The 21846-nt window shown below is 43.9% G+C and overlaps 1 protein-coding gene across 9 annotated transcripts in view; it reads right to left on the reverse strand.

Moving 5' to 3' along the window:
• Nucleotides 1–21846, reverse strand: part of LOC139595129 (multiple epidermal growth factor-like domains protein 6) — a 189986-nt gene that overhangs the window by 8553 nt on the left and 159587 nt on the right. For 8 of the 9 annotated variants that reach the window (XM_071438113.1, XM_071438112.1, XM_071438114.1 and 5 more), the window contains 12 exons: nt 20526–20654; nt 15307–15435; nt 13572–13700; nt 12829–12954; nt 12347–12475; nt 10534–10662; nt 9359–9490; nt 4377–4505; nt 3320–3445; nt 2750–2878; nt 458–586; nt 42–170 (listed from right to left, as the gene is read on the reverse strand). In XM_071438113.1, the coding sequence (XP_071294214.1) occupies nt 42–170; nt 458–586; nt 2750–2878; nt 3320–3445; nt 4377–4505; nt 9359–9490; nt 10534–10662; nt 12347–12475; nt 12829–12954; nt 13572–13700; nt 15307–15435; nt 20526–20654 (1545 nt within the window). Of the gene's footprint in view, nt 1–41; nt 171–457; nt 587–2749; nt 2879–3319; nt 3446–4376; nt 4506–9358; nt 9491–10533; nt 10663–12346; nt 12476–12828; nt 12955–13571; nt 13701–15306; nt 15436–20525; nt 20655–21846 lie in introns of those variants that run through there. The other variant, XR_011680865.1, reaches the window with a different exon arrangement.

The following is a 21846-nucleotide window of genomic DNA, read 5'->3' on the forward strand; positions in this document are numbered from 1 at the left end:
TCCTTTTTATTTTTTCTTTCCCATCAGAGGTGTACCAGTACCTTTTTCACAGTGGACACCATGATAGCCCAAAGGACAAAGGCACTGTCCTGTCACTGCATCACAGCTCGCTCCATTTTTACAGGCACAGGCCTGAAGACAGCCCAGCCCATAAAATCCAAGGGGGCACCCTGAAAAATTAAAATGAAGAAGGTTCATGGAGAAATCATACACACCATTAAAATCCTCTGTATTCTCTGTGACATTCCCTGGCAGCCAACAAAAAATGATATTTATCCTTAACTCTAATAATGCCACGGGCTTTTAAACTTGTACCACCCAGCATCAGAGACATGCAAGATCTGGAAGGAGCTGGATGATCTGGGACATCCCCAAAACTTTAACTGAACCAGTGAGGTGTTTCTTGACTCCTCTGAACCCCAAACCTGTGACAATTACCCCAAGTGCCTCCACTTACTGTGCTCACAGGAGTGGCCGTAGAAGCCCTCGGGGCAGCTGCAGCACCCTGTGAACCTGTCACAGGTGCCATTGTGCTGGCACAGGCAGTCCAGGGAGCAGCCAGCCCCATACTTTCCTGGGAGGCACTCTGCTGGCAGGACATGGACAGAAAAACAGACAAAAACAAACAATCACTGCCCTCACCCAGAAAAGCTCGTGTGTGATAGATTGCATTGCCAAGAGATGATACCCAGAGAATAATTTGCAGACAATGAATATTTGTTATGAAGACACAGGATTTCTGCACAACCATGATGCATTTACATACTTTGGTGAGAAATCTTTCATGTTATATAGATGTTTGAACAGCAATTTCCTCACTTTTAACAGTCTGCCTTTTTCAATTTGTCTCTTCACAGACTTGATGCTGAACCCACACCATGTGTTGTAAAGCCTTGTAGTGAATAGCATAAATTAGATTTTCTTTTTTCTTTCTTTATCTACGGCAATATTTTCTTTTAGGCACTTAAAAAGTGTGAAAGAAAACATGAAGCTTTTCCTCCTCTGTGTTATCATTGGAGTTCACACTATTCAAATTCCTAATAAAACCAGGAGGATCTTTTTCACACATAGCAACAGTCTGTCCATGTATAATGAGCTATCTGCTTTTACAGAACTAAACACGTCTCAAATTACTGAAAGCCAAGTCATGCAGAAGGGACTATGCCAATATAATTAACCTCAGCATCATCTCTGAATAAGTTAACTTCCCACTGCTGGGATAATTTGAATCTGGGCAGACGAACTTAAACGAGCGTGGCCGTCCAAATAATCAGATTGAGAACCCTGCAAATGCCAGACAGGATCTTCCAGGAACATCATCTCTAAGCTCTATTAAAAGGATGCCTGATTAGCTGTCTTTGATTTCCAGTCACAACACACTCAAACCCACACTGCTGTGGAGATCAAGACTCAATTTTCCAATAATTTCACTCCCTCTGTCAAAGGATAAATAGTGAAGCTCTTTCTAGTGATACAACACACAGTTCCCTATACAGTGTGTGCCTGTCTGCCTCCTGTGCTCCACTCCAGAGAAGTTTTATCTATGAGATACACCCACAATCCACTACTCCATGTGGAGACACCTGCACCACCCTGCTGAGCCTTGGCAGCCCCAACTCAGCCCATGGGTGACTACAGGAACAGGCAAATGGAGATGACCACAGGTGGCCTTTGCTAGGTCACCCAGACATTGGTTAACTGTAAATGTTTTAGAGCCTGTGCCCAGAGAGCATTCATTGCCCACTGAATCCTCAGAGCACTCACACTGTGAGCAGCTGCATCTTTCCTGTCCTCCCTGCTCCTCCTCTGCACAGAGATGCACAGCAGGGCTCTGAGTCTCCTCTGATGCAGAGTGGAACAATTGCATCTCAGAATGCTGCTAAAAAGTGTTATTTCTAGATGACACTTTTATATAGGGACACTCCCCTGTAACAACCAGCTCTTGGTATAGATACATATGGAGTTTGAGGTGAATATTTGAGGTGTCAGGGACAGAAGTGCTGTAAATGAGAATCTGGGAAGGTGTTGAGGAGTTTCAACCATGGCAGTTATGATTTACTGATGACATTTGTCTTGAATGTGTACTTAGAACTATTCAGTTGTATTTCATACCAGTAAACTTGTTTCCTGAACATTCAAGTCCATAACTATACAGATATCTCTTACCTACAGAGAAAAATAGGAACACAGAAATGCAGAATGGTTTCTGGGAGATGAACAGGACAGTTGTGGGAAGATAGGGCTGACAGGAGAGATTCTGGAGTAGGAAATGAGCTTTGTTAGTGTGCTTTGTCTTGCACAAGGGACAGGTGTCATGGAGAATAAGGGTGAGAGAGCAGGACAATCTCAATTGCTTTGGACAGATGTTAGAACGTCTGAGAAGTCTACACATGGGAAGCTCAACTCCAGTCCAGAGTCAAATGAAAGAGAACAGAACCAGTGAGGTGGAAGACACAGGCTTCTCCTGCCCTGAGGATCACAGGGAAGAAGTCAAAACCCAACATTCCCATACACAAAAGAACACAAAAGTTGGACTGGAGAAGATATAACAGAGCGAAGAAGAAATAAGGAGTGTGCAAGGGAATTCATGAGCAGGACTCAGGAGGAAAACTATCCTTGAAAAAAGACCTGAAGCTCTAATTAGGGGCAGTTCTGAAACTGTCCTTGTCTGTGGGTGTCTGGGGACACTGCAAACCCAGTGTCCCCAGTTTGAGTGTCCAAATCCACTGCCATGGCAGCAGGCAATCACCTTCCTCACAGGATCTTCCTGTCCAGCCGATCCCACAGGTGCAGTTGCCATCCACGTGGTCACAGATGCCACCATTCTGACAGGTACACCTCCCATGGCAGCTGGGGCCGTATTGTCCCTGGGGACACACTACAGAGAATTAACAAAGTTTGAAAAAACCCAAAAATTAGCACCCCAAGGAAAGGATGAAGGTGACAGGGAATAAATACAAACACATATATCCCAAGTGATTAGGGTCTCCCTAGGGTGGTGGGACATCACCATAATTATTATTAGTTTCCATGATTATTATTATTAGTTTCCGTGGTTATTATTATCAGTTTCACCCAAACACTCTGTCCTGACATAGCCCCTCAGCTTCCTGGAGAACCCAGTGCCCCAGAGGGTGGCAGGGAGGTGTGGGCAGGATTAGGCTGGGTGATGGAGCAGGGAGGGACAGAGGCTGAGCGCCCCAAACTGCAGCCTTATCAGCAAAGGCCCTGGCTCTGAACAATGCCTGGCACTGGGTTTATTTGCTGGGTACTTTGAGTGTGTCACCCAGTGGGAGGTGACCTGGTCCTGCTTTGTTACCTTGCTGACAGGCAGGTCCCGTGTGGCCGGGGGCACAGGTGCACTCGCCGGTCCGTGGGTCACACTGGCCTTTGCCACAGGCACAGGGCTGGGCACAGTCCTTCCCATACCAGCTCTCAGGGCAGGCTGAGGGAACACAGGATTTGTTAAACACCCACAGCATCCAATGGCAGTTTTCATTTTTAACATAGCTACAATCTTAGGGGAAGAGCTGGCTTTGTTTTTATTCCCTCTAATGCACTTCAAATCATCAACCATGAAGCCAGAACCCACCCAAAGACACGACTGCTTTACCTTCTGAGACTACTTGTGATTATAAATATAATCCATGATTATAAATAACTTGTGATTATAATAATTAATAATAAACTTGTGATTATAAATATAACCCACGATTTCACAAGGAATATTTACTGTCTTTCCTATCTGAAGAGTGAATTACAGAAATATCAGCTGCTCATCCTTCCAGCTTAAAACATCTTTTCTTCCTTAATACTGATGCTGCCCAGCAATGAAGTGCAAAGCTATGGGCAGCCAAGCATTCAAACATTGCCTCTCTGTGAAGAAGCTGAAGAGAACTTCACAGAGACCAGAGCTTTGGAAGCAGCACAGAAATTCAGCCACAGCATTTAGCTGTGAAACAGAGAAGCAACAGTAGGGTTGCCATGGAGTCTTTACCAGTTTTGCCATGACAAAACTTGATCTTTTTCCCATTTATTGAAACTAATGGCACCATAGTGTGAAGCAAAATATTGAGATAATTTCTCAACCTCGAAATTTTGGACAGGAAGAAGGAACTTGAGCAATTCATGCTGAGCTGGTTCTAGAAATAAACTTGGGCAAGCAAGTTGCAATCCTGGGGTAAGTGTCCTTGCTTCTATGCATGCAGGAGTGAGGGAAAATATTTTGCAAGAGATTTTTTTACAAAGCTGGAATCCTGATTTACAATTCAAGGAAGAGGTAGCTGGGATCTGTCTGTTTTTCTTCAGACAAGCTCTTATGCAAATGATTCTCTTTGCTGTGTTTTGACAGAAGCAGAACATGAATGTTGGCTTACTTTTGGTGCAGTTGGCTCCGATGAAACCGGGAGCACAAGCACAAGTTCCTGACGCGGGGTCACAGCGGCCTCCGTTCATGCATTTACAGAGATTTTGGCAGTTTGAACCATAAGTACCTTCTGGACACTCTGTTTTAAAAGAAAAAAATACCCAGCAATTAGGTTAGGTTGCTACTGGGCCTGTTGCATTTCGTGTCTTATGCACTTTGCTGCTTTCAATCAAAGTTTGATTTTCATTTTCTAATGTTATTCACTTCCAGAGGGCCAGTAGTAGGCATTGAGGAGAAGGTGGCTCCCTTGGACAAAGTGCCCTTGGGACAGCTCTGATTGCACTGTCAAATCCTGGAGAGCTGGCCTGAGTACTGCTGCTCCTGGCTCTGTGCTCTCCCATTCCCCTTATGTGACAGTAGCAAGAAAAGCAAGCCCCATTCTACAGAGGTTTTCCTCTTGGGATTTCTGTTCCAAATGAATGTATTCCCTCTTTCCCTCCTACACAGGAGAGATGGGTAATTCTCCCTCTTCCTTTGGGCAGCAGCCACCTGGTTTGTCCAAGTCAGTGAGAAGCTGTGAGCCATTTCTGCCTCCTTTAGCAGCTGTTTCATGGATATGGGGTAGGTCATGTCTTCTTAAAATGTGTAAGTTGGAGAAAGTTTGTTTCCTCTATAATCTACTCCTTCCCTGCAAACTGGAGCTGGCATTGTTAGTGGCTGCCCTGAGAGGTTGTGGATTCCCCATCCCTGGAAATGTCCAAGGCCAGGTTGAACAGGGCAACCTGAGATAATGGAAGGTGCCCCTGCCCATGGCAGGGCATCCTGGAACTGGATGGGCTTTAAGTTCCCTTCCAACCTTGTGGATGGAAGACCATGAAAATGTGCACAGAATTTCAGAAGACACCTCCTCAGAAGACAGATACTTGAGGAACATTATTTAAATGCAAAGCCAGAAAATTCTCTGAGGAAAAAAAAAAGCAGCCATATTTTGTAAAGAACCACAAGAATCACACACCTGGATGGATCGCTGAGCCAGTGTTACATGGCAACAAACTGTCTGTGGAGAGGTTTTCCAGGGGTAGTGAGGATTTCTGGTTACTTTTTGAACAGCTAAAGTAATTCAAGGAGAATTGAACAAAAGATCAGGAAGATGTAAATGCATTTTCCACGCTTAGTTTACATCTTCTGGATGATCTTTAGTGATGGAGGCTGGAACTGAGGGGAAGAGCTGGGCACAGGCACCAGTGAACCTCCAGTGAATCTTCAGCCACCTCTGAACTCCAGAAATTATTCTCCTAATTTTCCTATGTGGTAGAAGAAGGAGTAGCTGGTGCTCAAGCAGCATGATCTTCATCCAACAGTTCCACTTGTGCTACTACCTCCAAATGCCATTTCTTTGCTCACCCCTTCTTTCTCTTCCCTGGCAGAAGGAAAGTCTGTGGCTACTTTAGAAACCTGGTTGAAAATATATTTGCTCACGTCTCCAAGCAACAGATCCCTTGCAATCTGTGCATAAATAACTTCATGTATTCTGTCTTTCCTAAAGACACGAAAGCAGGGCCTGAGTGGCTGGAGAAATCTCTGGCTTTTCTGAACTATTCAATAGTGAGGCAGAGCTTATGGAGAAGCTTTGAAGAGGTGCCTTTTAAAATAAAACTGAACATTGGCTTCTGCTCAAACCAGGATAGCAGATCATCAGGACTAAGCAGATACACGCTTTTATAACGTGCAGATACTCTCCCCAGCCCTTCCCAAACACAGATTCTGCTCAATGAATGCTCTGTCATCAGTGCTTCCATCTGCCAGGACGCAAAATCTGTTTCATGTGCAAGCCCTGGCATCAAGGAGTGAGCCCTGCAACGCCCCCTTCATTCCCACCAGGACTTGAAGTTAAGGACTCATCCAGATTCAATTATTTAATTACTCTATGTGAGTTTCTCTTTTCTTCCTTTTGGCCATCATTTGGATTTTCTCCTTTTTTTAAAAAATTCTGCTCCCAGATCCAAAAGATGCTGCTTCTCCCTGGCAAAGCTTTCAGAGCTATTCCTTAGCTCAAGGCTAGCAGGAGCTGCTCCATGAACAGGATGCAGTAATTCCCTCCTTCCCAAATTCTCTGTCCTTGCAGTATTTCCTGTATTTTGGCTCGAGAAGGAGCAGCACATGCAGGGCATGTTCAGCTGCTGCACTGTGCACATGCTCAATAACAAGGCCACCTCATCTGTTAGTACTTTGCAGAAGAATTTTGAGGCAGGTAACGAGGGCAATTTGCACCATGTCCCACCATTTCAGTAGGCTCTGCCTTTGCAAAGAGGGCTATTCTTGCACCACCAGTTATCTCATAAAGACATTTTCTAATTTAACAGTTTCCCGTGCTTCTAACTTATGTTTTTTCTGCGAACAAAAGAGTGGCAGCCAGATTTCCACCTCATTTCCTGATTTTCCTTCTGCTTTGAGTGGGTTTGTCATGACCAAGAGCTCCTAAATCTTTCCATAGCAATTGCACACACTGAGGTTTTCTGACCAATGCTATTAAATCACATTGTCAAATAATCCCTTCTGACACATCCTGTCACTTTCAGCTTGAGGGTGAAGCTGGTGAGATCTTTCTGGCTCTGGGTACTCCCAGCCCAGTCAATGTCACAGAAACATACCATGCTTTTTTTTTAAAAAATAATTTCACCACCACTTATTGCTTTTTACTCCTTTTAACATGTAGATCTGCCCATCCACCAAATTATGGACAAGTGATGGGAACCTTATTGCTAGTTTGTCTGCTTCCTCTGCACCATGCCAAGAGACTTTTTCAGCTCCTCACTCCAAAATTTGTGAACATGAAAGCCCCGTTGCTCTTGGCTCCTGGAAATTTGACTTCCCAGCCAGCTACACCTTTTATAGATACTTTCTTGAACCTTTTTTTCATAAATACAGCAACAGTTGCCAGAAACTGTTTCCAGCAGCATCCAACCACATGTTGACTGGACCAGAGCCCGTTTGGGAGCGGCTCCCTGTGCTGGTTTAATATTCCATCGAGAGCTTCTTCACCCTGGAGCAGCCCCAGCTTTCCCTGCAGGGAGGACAGCAGGAGCTTGGAGTATTCCCACCAAAGTCACACCAGCCATCCTTGGTTTCCAGTCAGGCACTTCAGAATCAGGCCCACAATCTCTCCCTCCACTGACCTGAACTTAAAATAACCCACAATTAACTTATTTTTGTGTCTGTCTATGAGTGGCACAGGGGACAACAGGCACAACACCAACATAGATGAGTATTTTTCTGTGATCTTCCATAATTTCATTATTTCTCCAATAAATATCTAGCAAACCCGTGTTTAAGAATTCGCTGCACATTTTTCAGAGTACAAAACACCATGAAATCTCAAATCTCATATGCTTTAGGCTTAATCCCAGCTACACAGAAATCCATGGAAAAAAAATCCCCCCTGAATGCAACAAAATTCATTTTATTTTGCAATGAGTCTTTTTATATCTTTTCTATCAGAACTTCAGTGTAATTGTTTAAGCATTAAATTTTAAAATTCTGAAATAAAACCTGAAGTATCTAAGTAAGTTTGAGGATGTTTACTGTAATGAGAGATTTAGTGCTACACACACAGGTAATGACTACTGAGAAATTGCTACATAAAGGTAATAGGCTGACCATGATTAAGTCTTTTAAAATGATCCTGTTAAATAGTTGATCTCCACTACTACTTTACTACAACATTTATTATAATCTAATGTATAATGGATTCAGATGGCTCCAGCCCCAGTGTTGAAGGCCAGGTTTCGATCTCACTTACAGCAAAAACTGATGCACAGAGGAGGACAGAATCAATCCTTTGTATTTTATTTATAATCTATATTTTAAAGAATAACTTGTGATGACGTGCTGGCAATACAAAGGCCCATCTCTAAATCGAGTCTTTCCCCTATTTCTGCTCAAGGAATAAAAACAGTGGTTTAACCCTTACTAGAGCTGTGCATGTGACAGCTGGCTTTTGTCACCCCAAAGGTAATTAAGCCAAACAGAGCTGTGCTGGATTCCCAAGAAAGGGAAATCAGCACTCACCAAAGAGAGAAAAATTGAGCAAGAAAGACAACAGCTTTATCTTTTTTTTCCCTTTTTTTCTCCTCTAAATGAGACTACTACAAGCCGTGGAGTAAAACCAAAATTAAAGTTGTAAATAAAAAGGTAATTAACTGTCTCCTTTATTGGCTGCTTTGGTATGTGTTTCTTATCAGTTGCCACATTCCACCAAAAACAACTTTACAGATGTCCTAAAATACCAGCATGAGCCATGTGGATCTGGGAATATTTTTTATGATGGAGCATTGGGCCAATTGGCATTTTGTCCTCTACACTAGTCACCATTTTTCAATCCAGAGAAACAGTTGGTTTAATTTGATTGTTCCTCAGAAGGCTCTGTAACTGAAAGGACTTTATGAATCACTTGGATTTATTGCCAATTTCAGCTTGTTGTTTTCTCATAACCATTTGTCCTTACTTGAGCACGCAGAGATTTCGGGAAGTATTTTGGACTTGGTATTTGGAAATGAGAGAGCTGCACAAAATCCAGGTGTAGCTGAGACATGCAATGCAGAGAATGATCTTTACATTCTTTAGCATGGCATGAGATTGGGAAGAATTTAGCTGGTAAATCTGGTGGGCTTAAAAATTAATTTGAAGGATTGAATTAATTATGTTTTTGAACTAACATTATTCATTATTTTTTTTAGAATTTTTTTTCATTAAAAAAAATTAAAATTAATTCCTTGCAATAATACAACTACTTTTCTTTAGTGTAAATTAACACAGCCTATGCTTACTTCCTATACTATAATTTATTTGTAATACTGTAACTTTTATATTATAGTTAGCCTCTACTTCTCTCAGTCACCACTGTACTGACACAGATGAACCCAAAGCTCCAGCAGATGCTCCTGCAAGACTCAATTCTCTGTCAGAAAGGCAGAAACCCCCCAAAATACTCACGGAGGTGGCAGTGGGCTCCATGGTAGCCCGGGCTGCAGGAGCAGTGGCCGGTGACAGGGTGACATTCCTGATTCTCAGCAGAGCACTGGCACACTCCCTGACAGTCCTGCCCATACGTGCCCGCTGGACAAGCTTTGGGAAGAAGAAATGCAAACCAATAAATTAAATTTGTCTTGGTAAATATAGTGCTCAAACAAAGAGCGGGCTGAAATTTATTAAATAAAATCACTGCCTACGGAATGACGCTCTCCTCCGGGACTTTGGATTTATTATATTTACTTGGGGGTTACTTGAATGCTTGATTTTGTTTTGTTCAGTCAATTTGTGCCCAACTGTCAAGGGCCAGATACAATTTTCTTGTCACTAGAAAAAAAATCATAGGGAAATGTCAGGTGAAATTGACTAAAATAACAGTATAACTCCCAAGGGACCAGGCATGTGGATAAAGACATTCTACCTTTTGCAGAGAGTTTAAACTTGCAAAGCTGCTAAAATATCAACAGGTTTAATTCTGCCTGCTGACAGCCACATTGCCTGCAGGTTTTGGACCTTCCACATTTAATTCTTACATCTCATTTCCATTAAGCTGCCCTGGTTGTGGGTCAGCATTTAGAGTCCTCTGGTGGAGGATAATGGACACCAATGTCAGTCCTTTCAATTCTTATTTACTGCTGGCTCTCCGGCTAAAACAGGGCTCAGGCAAAGTTTTGTAGGAAGGAACAAAATCAGGGTGCGGCAGCTGGGGTCAAAACAGGAGCCTGCTTTTACATTCAGCTTTGGGGGACCAAACTCCATGCTAAGAAAGCAGAAAATGTCCTTTCCATGAGCTCTGAGAGCAGGAATAGATAGCCTAGGACAGGGACAGCTGAGATGCTGCTTTACTGGCTGTGGGCATGGCAGGGCTCCACTGGCACATCCTCAGCCTATTTGGGGCCAGTTCAGGCCCTGGCTGCTCCCTGCCAGCCCAACAGCTGCAGGGCAAGCCCCAGCAGCCCAAACAGAGCTCAGAGCTGGCCAAACCACCTGCGCAAGGGACAAGCACTCTTGGCCATCTCCCCTCCCGTCACGTTGCTGTCTCCTCCCTCTTCAGGCACCACACCACCACATTCTGATTCAATAAACAGATTATGAAGGAGCTGACAAGGGAAGCAGTTGTGCTGTGCCAAGGAACTCACCCTTGTGGCAGCCGTGGCCCGTGGCTCCTGGGGGACATCCGCAGGCGCCCGTCAGGTGGTGGCAGGGCCGTCCCGCGGGGCAGCGGCAGCGCCGTGCGCACCCCATGCCGTACCGGCCCGGCAGGCAGGCTGCAGGGGACACCAACCCCGTCAGGGCCAGCAGAGGGGACAAACCCACCTGCTGCAACCCTGCTCACTGAGGATCTCACACTTTCTGCCCTGACTGCCAAGGGAACGCTTTGCATTTGACCTGAGGCTGTGGGGAAGGCTTCCAAAATGGAATGACGGAGCTGGGATTGTGAGTGTGTAATTTGAACAGAAGTGTGTGATATCACAGGGTGGAAACCTTAAGAGATAAAGTTTTAGAATACAGTAATATAGAGTATCAAATATATTTAGAATACAGTATATATAGAATATATACTTATATATATATATCTATATGAAGGAAAGGCATTTTGTGCTGTTCTTGTGAGCCAGCGATGGCTTCCTGAAGATAAGGAAAGCCCTGTATCTCTCTTGAGGAAGACACCAAGGCTATCCCCATGACAACGTGATGGAAGAAAGTTAAAAGATATGGACTTTAGCTGGCTCACAGAATGGTGTGGCTCCCTGTTCACCTATTGAGAACTTTGTTTCTTTCTTATGACCAATGGGCAGTGAATGTATCTGTTAAGTAAATGTAAATATCTTGAAAAATTATAAAAGCAACTATAATAAATCTCTCTTATACACCTTTCTGATGGAGTCTTGGTGCTTTGCACTGTGTCGCTCTCTATAGCGACATCTTTATATAAAACTTATATATTTAGAATATAGTTGTGGTATTTACATTCTTTTTGCTCAGGGTTTTTCTCTTGGGAAACTGAAAGGCAGACAGAAGCCTCAAAGAAAAGGAAAACTATTCTTATCTGATTTGCCTCTCCTGTGTTTTGCTCGTGTGGAATGTGTTTGGAGATTGTTTTACCCAAGGTGATTGCCTGATTGGACTCTGGTGTGAGTTGTTTTAACTCATTGGCCAATTAGGGCCAAGTTGTGTCGGGACTCTGGAAAGAGTAATGAGTTTTCATTATTATTATCTTTTTAGCATTCAGCAAGTATCTGTTTTGTATTCTTGAGTATAGTACAGTATAATATTATTTAATATAATATAGTATAATAAAGTAATAAATTAGCTATCCAATAAGATAGAGTCAAATACATAATTCTTTCCCCTCGTTGGTGGACCTAAATTAACAATGTATAGTAATAAATATAAAGCAAGATAGAGGTTTTAGGGCAGAAGCTAGTCCTCCTTCTTCACCTTCTTCTTCATGGGTTTGGGTGGTATTATGTAATTAGATAAAAAAGTGCACATTACAAACAACAAGTAGTTATTAAGTTAAAAGAAATAATTTAAGCATAATTTCTTAATGAGACAGTTTATCCTTAAAAAAACTTACTAAAAAAATAAAGTATCATTTCTTAATTAGACAGTTTACCCTTAAAAAACTTCACTAAAAAAAATACACGTCCATTTTTAATTTGTAAAATAAAATACCATAAAACTCATGGTTTGTAAAACTATAATGTAAATAAAAAAATAACAAACATCTAAATCCAAAGAAGAAATACCATCTCACACATTTAATGCCTCCCAACCTTACCAAGAAACCCACAAAAACTCCACAGCCACCCCCTCCGTGCACCCACCCCTGCAAGCACCTCCAGCCCCACCGCGTGGAACGAGGGTGTGAAAATACCCAGCCACAGCTGAGAGCTCTGGGTTTGGGGGGACCTGCACCCCGAGCTGAGCTGTCCCCTCATCACTCACGTTTGTCACAGTGCCTCCCTCGCCACCCCCTCTCGCAGTGGCAGGCTCCAGTCTGGGGGTGGCAGGACCTGCTGTGGGCGCAGTCGCACCGCTCCTCGCAGCGCTCCCCGAAAAACCCCGGGCGGCAGCCTGGGGGCAAGCAGAGACAGCAATGTTCTACCTGCTGTGGCATTGATCTGCCAGGTTCAGGCCACAGCGTGCAGCAGCCAGGCTGCTTCTAGTTATTCTTATCAGCAGCCTCAGGAGTTTGTCAAGGTTACCTGTGGCACTCATATTTTCTGGAAAAATCCCTTTGCCCAGGATTTTTCTCCTGGGAAGCTGAGAAGCCTCAGAGAAAAAAGAAAACAATGGTCTGAGATGGGGTGAGAGGGCATAAATCCTGACTGGCCTGCAGAATACTGGAAATTTAAGATAAAAAATAGAAAACTGGCAGAAATGGCTGATGGTTCAAATGAAGGATTTGCAGAAGGAGCTGCCCTTACCAACATCGCAGCGGTCCCCGGTCCAGCCAGCATGGCAGAGGCACTTCCCTGAGGGCTGGTCACACACCCCGTGGTGGCAGCTGCAGTTCTGCTCACAGCCCTCTCCAAACTGCCCATCCCCACACTCTGAAACAGGAGGGAGAGGATGATGGGGGGCCAGCCTGGAGCAACCCCAGCAGGAACTCCCTCATGCCTCTGCAATATGATGAGCCGCCTAAACTGGGCCTAAAAACCTTCAGTGAAGGAAATTTTGGAGCCTCCTTTGGCAAAATTCTCTAGAAATACACTATTTTCCTCTTAAAGGATTTCTTTCTTTCTTTCTTTCTCTTTCTTTCTTTCTTTCTTTCTTTCTTTCTTTCTTTCCTTTCTTTCCTTTCTTTCCTTTCTTTCTTTCTCCTTAAATGGAGCTCATTACCTGTCTTCCCTGTTCCCAAGGGACAAAGAACAGATTAATCCTCTCCTCTGCCTAGCAAGTTTCCAGCACCATGGATATGTTCAAGTTCCAATATCACATCTCCCCTCAGCCTTCTCATTTCTGAATAAATAACCCCTTTTTTTTTTTAACTTCTCCCCACCTGCTGTTTTCCATCCTTTTTCCTCCGGCTCATCTCAAACCAGACCTCAGCACAACTGAACTTCTTTCCAGAGTGACTGAACCGAGGTGCTGGAGGGCTGTGGGGGGTGGTGGCACTCACCCAGCTCACAGGCTGTCCCTGTCCAGCCCTGGGGACACTGGCACTCACCCAGCTCACAGGCTGTCCCTGTCCAGCCCTGGGGACACTGGCACTCGCCGCTCCCAGGGTCACAGGTGGCCTGGCCGTGGCACAGGCAGCGCTGCAGGCAGTTTGCTCCGTACCACCCTGGGGGACAGGCTGCAAGGGGAGACAGGGAAAACCTTCCATCAGGAGGTGCAGGAGAAGGACACAGGTTCAACACCACCTCTCCCACCTTACAGCCCTTCTGGAAGGTGCTGTGGGAGGTACAACCAAGCAGAAATGGGGACACAACCAGTAAGGAATTGCTCTGATCATTGTAAAGCTGGTCTCGGAACAAAGTAGGTGATGAAGTGAATTAGTGACTCACCAAATAACCTTGAGACTTTCTGTTTGTACCTACAAAACTCATTTTTTTGTTCCTTCCAGCTTGCTCAACACTGGGGAGTGCAGTTCTTGATTTCCCTGTTCTCAGAATTTCTTTGTACAGTCCTCCTAAAATCACAGCTCCTTCTCTAACTGATCCTGCTGCCCACAGCTGGCTGATGACATTTCACCATTTACCTAATTTTAATTAGGGAAGTCTATGAATTCCTATTACAACCAGCTTCTATGGATAGAACCTAATTTTCTGGAAAAACATCACACAGCTCTGCCATGTGCTAGAGTGACACCTCTTTAAGACAGAAACAGGGACAAGATCTGACTTTGGAAAAGCACAGGAACCAGAGGATGGCACCTCAAGCCTCACATAATTGTTCTACCTCCTCACTTCAAAGAGAAAAGAAATCTCCATACGTGTATTTGAAGAGAAAAGCTGAGTTTGAAACAGCTTTTGTAACTTTCATTTTGGTTTTGTATTTGTGGCCTCCAGACAAAACAAAAATTTAGGTACATGTCATCAAGAACAGTTTGGTGTCTTCCCAGTTTTTAAATCCTTCATGAAAAGGTCTCTTCATATCAAGTTTTAAAAGGGGAATGTGCTAAATTTAAATATTACTCTACCCCTGCCAGCTTTCATCCCCTTTCCCTAGCAATCCTCTTGGGATGCTGAAGGGCAGAGTCTGAGTGGAGGTGCTGACTCCAAATCCCTGCTCACCCAGGAGCACTCACAGCAGCATTCCCAACTCCATGGTACTGCTGCCACCCCAGGGACCTTGTGGGGAAGGCACAGAATAAGAAGCTTCTGCAATGGGGATGGACAGACTTTTCCTACTGCCTGGGATGCACGGATTAGGATGTGCAGTGCAAGCCACAGTGCAGCCTTTCTTTGCCAGCCTCCTCTTAAGACTCTGTGGAGCTGGGCTTGTGCTTAAGCCTCATGTATGGCTCTGATTGCCAAGGCTGGAAGGCTCAATGCCTTTCACATGTTCTGGATTTAGGCTCTGTCTGGAACAGCACAAGGTAATGCTGAGGATCAGTCTGGTGCATGGGACAGCAAAGCAGCCCAGAGAAAAGAAACAGAGCTTCATTTCAGCATCATAATTGGGAGTTTTATGGACCTTTTCTCCCTTCATCAGCCTTCCAAATCAGCTCTCTTTCCAGTTTATGGCTGTTTCACCCCTCTGCCCTGTGCACTCTGGGATCCTACAACACAGTGCCATGGATTAATTTAATGGACCAATTCACGTCACCGCAGATCCAAACCCAACCACAACACAGGGCAACGAGCTGAGAGCTAAAATACCAGTGGACTTTCCCCAAACACAGGTTTTATTTTTCCCCCCTAAAATCCAGAGTCAGGGGTTTGAATTTCCAACTGTACCTTCTTGGCAGGTGGCTCCTTTCCAGCCCGGGCTACAGAGGCATGTCCCGGTTTCGTGGTGACAGAGAGCTCCGTTGTGACACTGACAAGTGCTCCTGCAGCCCTGCCCATAGCTGTTCTCCTGGCAGGCTGCAATGACAGAATTCCATAAAACCCCATCAGGAAGTGTCCAAGGAAGTGCAGAGCACAACGCAGTGCTAGGGAAATCAGGTTGGAGCTGTGCTCCAGTGCCACTTTTCACTTCATAAGGGTGCCTAAGTCCATATAAAACCATGGAATATTAAGGTTGGAAAGATATTCAAGATCGTCAGTCCAACCTTTGGCCAAATACCATAATCATCCTTAAACCAAATCACAAAGTGCTGTGTCTACTTGCTTTTTGAACACTTCAAGGAATGGTGACTTCACCATTCCTGGAAATATATATTTATATATAAAACCCCATATATTAACCATGTCTGACTCTAGAAACAATAATAGAATCATTTAGGTTTGAAAAGACCTTTAAGATCATCAAGTTCTACTGTTAACTCAGCACTGCTAAGTCTACAATAGCAGCCAACATATAAACTGCAAAAGGCATTTAAAAAAAATCTGCAAATTAAGGTCACATAAACTGAAACTGCTCTGCAACACTCTGCAGTTTAGAGATAATGTGTCTTATGAAAGCCTAACCTAATAATGTGGGTTAAAAATATGTATCACAGCCCATTCTGAAGAGGTTTCTATGGAGGGGCTGGATCACTGGGGGTGATGGATCAGCTGTCATCCCCTGCTCTGCAGAACGTCTTTGTGCTAAACTAATGGTCCAGCAGAACTGCCAGCCTGACAGAGCTGGTATTTATTTGCATCCTGGTCAGAGAACTGACAACTTCATTGTTTTCAGTGTTCATTTTTCACAGCTGGGTGCCTCTGCTCAGCCAGACTCTCATTCTTTGGTCAGAGAGGGGTGATATTTTCAATGGGTTTGGTTAAGCAGCTGGCTCCCAGGTGAAAACTTAACGCAGTCATCTGGTAAGCAAACGCTCTCCTTTCAGTGCTGCTGCCCGTGAAAAATGGCAGTGATAAAATTCCTGCAGTCTCCACTGCACTGGAGATTTGGACAGCTTTGGATGGTGGAGAACAGACAGTTCTGCTACCCTGTTTTCTTCAGATATCACCCAAAGTAATACAGAGTGGTTGATGGAGCTGGATCGCCTCCTTGCACGGCTTTTGTTCTGCATTGCAGGGGCTCCTGTCAGAGCCTCTCATCCCTGCAGCACCTCTGGCATGCACTGGAGAGGCAAAAAAAGCCTGGATCCCTGATCCAGGAGAGTGTCCAGCACTCGCTGAATGTGACATCTTCCAGGTTTCACAGCTGAACAGTGAATTTTCACCCAAACTTCTCTGCCTTTCAGGGTGTCAGTGAACACGATGCAGTGCTGTGGGAGAGCAAGTCCCTGGGGACAGATGGAGGTGTGAAACCACCTTGATCTTGGAGGTGAACTTGGTTGACAGTCTCTGACCCATTCTCAGCCCTTTTCTCCCCATTTGAGAAAGGCTTCCAGCTTCCCAGCCTGGTTCTCAGACACCATTTCTCCCTGGACTTCTTTTCTACACTGCTCGTTCTTGTCATCACTTGGACCCCATCCATGTTGAAACCACAAGAAAGAGCAGGAGCTCAATCCCATCACAGCTAAAAGTTTGTTCTGCAAATGAAGCTTGGTTGCCAAGTGAAAAGTTCAGCACATCTACAGAGCTCTGGCTCGGGTTTTGGGAGCAGAACTAAATATTTCCACAATACAGACCAGAACTATAGCACAACCAAGCCAAAGGAAAAACCAGCTCATCACCAGAGCCCCTGACTGGTTACCAGTGGTTTGTGGGAGGTTTTTGGAGTATGTGTGCAAAGCTCTTGTTACACTTACCAAAAAGACAATAGGGTGTTTCTGTGAAAATTCTGGTAAGAATGCAGAAATTTGTGGAGAAGAAAATTTTAACTATTCTACTGGGTAGACACAAATGTTGTTTAGCTTCCTGGTGGGACAATCCTGATTTTCAAAATATTTTTCTGAATATTTAGGAAAAAAGTGGTATACTGAAGCTATTTCATGGAGTTCCACAACTCAATGTACAAATATCCCTGGGTCTTTTCCTTCTTCACAATGAGGGAAAAGAGATAACTTAATCCAAAGGTTTAAATTAATAGATTTCCTCCTGGTTCAAAATTTTCCTCTTAGTGTCTTTCTTCTGCAAGAGGAGGATTTATTTGTTTGCAGTCTTTAAAATCCCTTTTTGCATGCAGAGTAAGGAACACATGAAACTGGAGACTTTTCTTCCAGACTAGAAGTCAACAGCCACCAAAACTGCCCAGGAGAAAAGGAAAATGATTGGCTCTAATGTTCTATAGGGTTCCCAGTAGCTTTCTTTCAAGTGACTTTAATGGATTATTGTCCACAAAATGAAGCTTTAGCTTTAAAAAAAGAGGATATCTGCAAATTCAAGTGCTCACACACCACGAAATGTCAAACCCCTGTTATCAGTGCCTCTGGCTGAGCAAATTTTTCTGTAGTTATTTACTTTTCAAACCAGTGTGGTCTCTTTTTTTACCACAAGGAGCCACTTCAGTCAAGATTGTGCTGAGCTCCAACAGCTCCAGAAAGAGGCATGTTTAGTACTGACAGAATTAAGGCAAAATTCAGATGTTGAGTTGTGTACATCTGCTACAGACCATATGCAGCATAAGATTTTTGGAGGGTTTGGTTGGCTTTTTTTAAGTTTGCAAACTTTGGATGAATTTGCAGTGAATCAGAATGGTTTGGGTTGGAAGGGGCCCTAAAGATCATAAATTTCCAAGATCCCTGTCATGAACAGGGATGCCCTGTCATGATCAGGTTGCTCCTTTCATCCAACCTGGCCTTGAACACTTCCAGGGATGGGGTATTCAGGAAGGAAGGTTACACCTCTGTCACAAAGAAATGCCAAATGTCAGGTCCTCACTTCTGTATCACTGAGGTACCACAGCACTCAGTGAAACAGTTCATGAAAACAACACAACAACAACAAAAACCAAAACAAACAAAACAAAACAAAACAAAAAAGAGAATAGGCAATATACTTTTCCTAAGCCTTTCTTGGAAATCTAAAATACCTCAGGTGGACACTCAAAAAAATCCCCAAATAAAATCTCCAAGCACAAACTGAAGCTGAGGCAGAGCTTCCTTGGCAGATTTCAGCCCAGATTAACATAATTCATTTTCAAACAACTGAAACCCAGGGTCTGGTAATGGAAAGCATTAGGCAGCTTCAACAAAAGGCATCACTGTCCGTACTGCCTGTAATTAGATAGCAGAGTATAAAACTCACTGCATGGCTGGCTTAGGATCAATTCAAATCCCATGATGCCAAAATTATTCCTCAATATCCCCCAGCACATTGCCTGCAATCTGATTACTTCCACACGAGTGCTGTCCTTCCAGCTGCTGGAGCTGGTGGGTCCCAGGAACAGGCAAGGTGAATATTAAACACCCTGGGAGGATGGGAGTGCTGAGCTCCCTCCCACCCTGAGCTGCCTTGCTCTGAGCAGCTCTGGAGCAGCATGGATGTAAAATCAAAATGAAGATCCCTCACTTGGCCAAGAGGAAAGGAGGAGACACCCTGCACTGTTAGCTGACCTCTCACTCATGGAGGCCTCGGGGGCTTTGGCACCCTCACCAGCAGGAGGAATAAACCAGCCCAGCACAAAGCTCTAATGGCTCTGGCACAAGACAATAAATAGGGTTTCTTCCCTAATGTGAGCAGAGCAGGGCACCGGAGGCCATGGAGAAGGAGCTGCATCTCTTAATTGAATTTAATGAAATATACAGCAAAGCTTCCCATCCCTAATGCTAAGGACTGGGGAAGGGGCAAGATGACACATTGCCAATGCTGTGGCAGGAAAAACAGGCTGTGACCAAGGAGCAAATACTGCATGTGTTCAGCAGCACCTCCTCTGACCTGTGGGATGGGAAAGTGACTCTGGGCTGCTTCTGTTCTGTGCTCACTCCACTAATCTACACTCAAAGGCTGTGCTACCACCAGCATCTTCAGGTGCTGGGAGGTGGAGAGCCAAATGTTCCTCTGGGAGGGCATGAGGAGGCAAAAACCTGCAGTGGTGGGATGTAAGGAAAAGTGTCTAAAATGGGGAAGATTCAGCAGAACTGACCCACCTGTAAACAAAAGAGCAGGGGATTTTGCAGGAGAAGCCTTCTCAGAAGAAGGGCTGTGTTGAGTGGTGGGGGAAAATATTATGAAGAGCAAGCACTGCCCTCAAACAGGGCTGATGATAAAATCATGTATGGTTGGAGAACAGCATTGCCTCAATACAAGCCACATTTCTCTCTATTTTCTAAAGTAAACCACTTTTCTCTTGCAAAAGCCATGACCTATGGATTAAAGAAGTGTTCCCTCACAGAGCTGGCTCACTGTAAAGCTGCCCTGGAGCCCAGCTCTACACCCCAGTCCTGCAGACAGCACTCATATTTTCAAAAGGAAGCTTAGACCATGACATCATCCGAAAGGAAAACAAGGAAGCTGAGAAGCTAAAACCTGAAAAATCTTAAAAAAGCCCACTTATTTGCTAAACTTTGCAAATAGGCTCAGTGATCTCCATATGTAATGCTATGCAGCTAAAGAAAATTACCTAATTTCCCATGAAATGCAATGAAAAATTTCTCAGAATAGCCAATTTGAAACATGTATACATACAAGCATTTTGTTAGCTTAAAAACTGAAGGATAATCCACACTTTTGAACATATAGGAAGCTGAAATTTATTTTAAAACAAATAACTTCCCTAGTAATTATTAAAAAACCTATTTTGTCACCCTTAAATAATAAAATAGTCCCAGGTCTGATTTTTCCACTTTGCACATTTTGTAATCTGACACTTTATAATTGATAATTAGATGAGATACACCAGAAACAGATACACAACATTTAATCTCTTAATGTCACACAAAAATAAAAAGCAGGGAGCTGTCATATGGCAGGAGACAGCTCTGCTATTTAAAACCTGATGCTTATCATGTTTGACGAGTTAAAAAAAAAAACACAAACATTAGAAGAGCTGGTGAATTTACACAGCCACCAAAAATTGTTCCTTTTTTGGGCATATTTGGGAAGGAAGGTGACCTGTCTGGAAGAGTGCTCTGCAGGGCACTGTCCCATTCCCAGAGGAGGTTTGGGGTGGGTTTACTTACGCTGCTCGCAGCTCTCCCCCAGCCAGCCTGGCAGGCAGTGGCATGAGCCCAGCACGTGGTCACAGCCAGCAGCATTCTTGCACTTGCACACCTGGTGGCAGTCAATCCCAAAGAATCCGTCTGGACAAGCTGGAAATGCAAAACATTCCTTTGTAGCACAGTTTTTCCGCACAAACTCTGTCTCGTCTTTTCATGGATGCTTAAGAAGCGAAGTCGCACCAAGGGTTAAGCCTGCCCAGTTCTGCTGCAGTGCATCTTGGAAAAATGTGACCCTTTTACACAAGCAACAGATTCCTGCACAGGGAAACAGGGCTGAGAATATTGAAAAGCCATAAAACAAGTGAGAGAACGGAGCTGGGTTCACACAAGCTGTTCCTTGTGCCTCTGTAATGGACAGAGGAAATAATTCAACGTAACACCAGACTCCAGGGCCGTCCCTGCTGACCTCCCTCCCTTTGGAAATGCAAAACTTCTGCTCCCATTTACTGTCCTGACACTTTTCTAAAGATTCTTTAACAATGAACTTAAGCCATAGTTGGTGCAGTTCAGTGCTGGAATGAAAAACTGGCAAAGTGAATGAGCAGAGAAAACCAAGACAAATTAAATGTAGCAAAACAACCCCATGGAGCTGAAGGAGCTCTGCACCTACATCTGGAACTGAACCTGGACTAAGGAAGAGCAGCCCCATGGATTCAATTTTTGTCTGTACCAGTGCTGACAGCAGTGAACATAAGGATCAGTGCTTGTCAGTGGGCCACATCATACCCCAAATGCTGCATTACAAGAACAATAAGGCTGCTATGCAGAGTTTAGAAATATATTCTCCATGTAGCCTTAATTTAACCTCTCTGTGTGTGTTTAGATTATATGAGTGCATATATTATGTCACACAGTACAGTATCCTATAACAAATCTATAGATACACAACTGCACATCATTCTTTCCACAGAATCCCTGAATCTACCTCAGGAGTGATGGTGCTCACAAAATAAGCAGTAATTCAGTAAAATAAGCAGTAAATTCAGCAAAACAAGCAGCAAATTCAGTAAAATAAGCAGTAAATTCAATAAAATAAGCAGTAGTTCAGTAAAACTTGTCTCTTTGTCCTCCTTGTTCAATATAAAATCTTATTAAAATCCAATCCTCACACTTCTACCATGAAATCAGGATGATTTCTGGATTCCCAAGAGAATCTAACAATGATTAGCACCCTCTAAACTGACCAACAACCGTCCACACTAATTCACAGCTCTCTACCAGGTCAGAGTAATGGTCATCCAAGAATGGTTTAGGTTGAAAGGGACCTTAAAGATCATCTGCC

Source organism: Agelaius tricolor, unplaced genomic scaffold, assembly GCF_023055355.1.
Source record: "Agelaius tricolor isolate 1412-34295 unplaced genomic scaffold, bAgeTri1.0.p SCAF_12, whole genome shotgun sequence".
In the NCBI taxonomy this organism is placed as follows: domain Eukaryota; kingdom Metazoa; phylum Chordata; class Aves; order Passeriformes; family Icteridae; genus Agelaius; species Agelaius tricolor.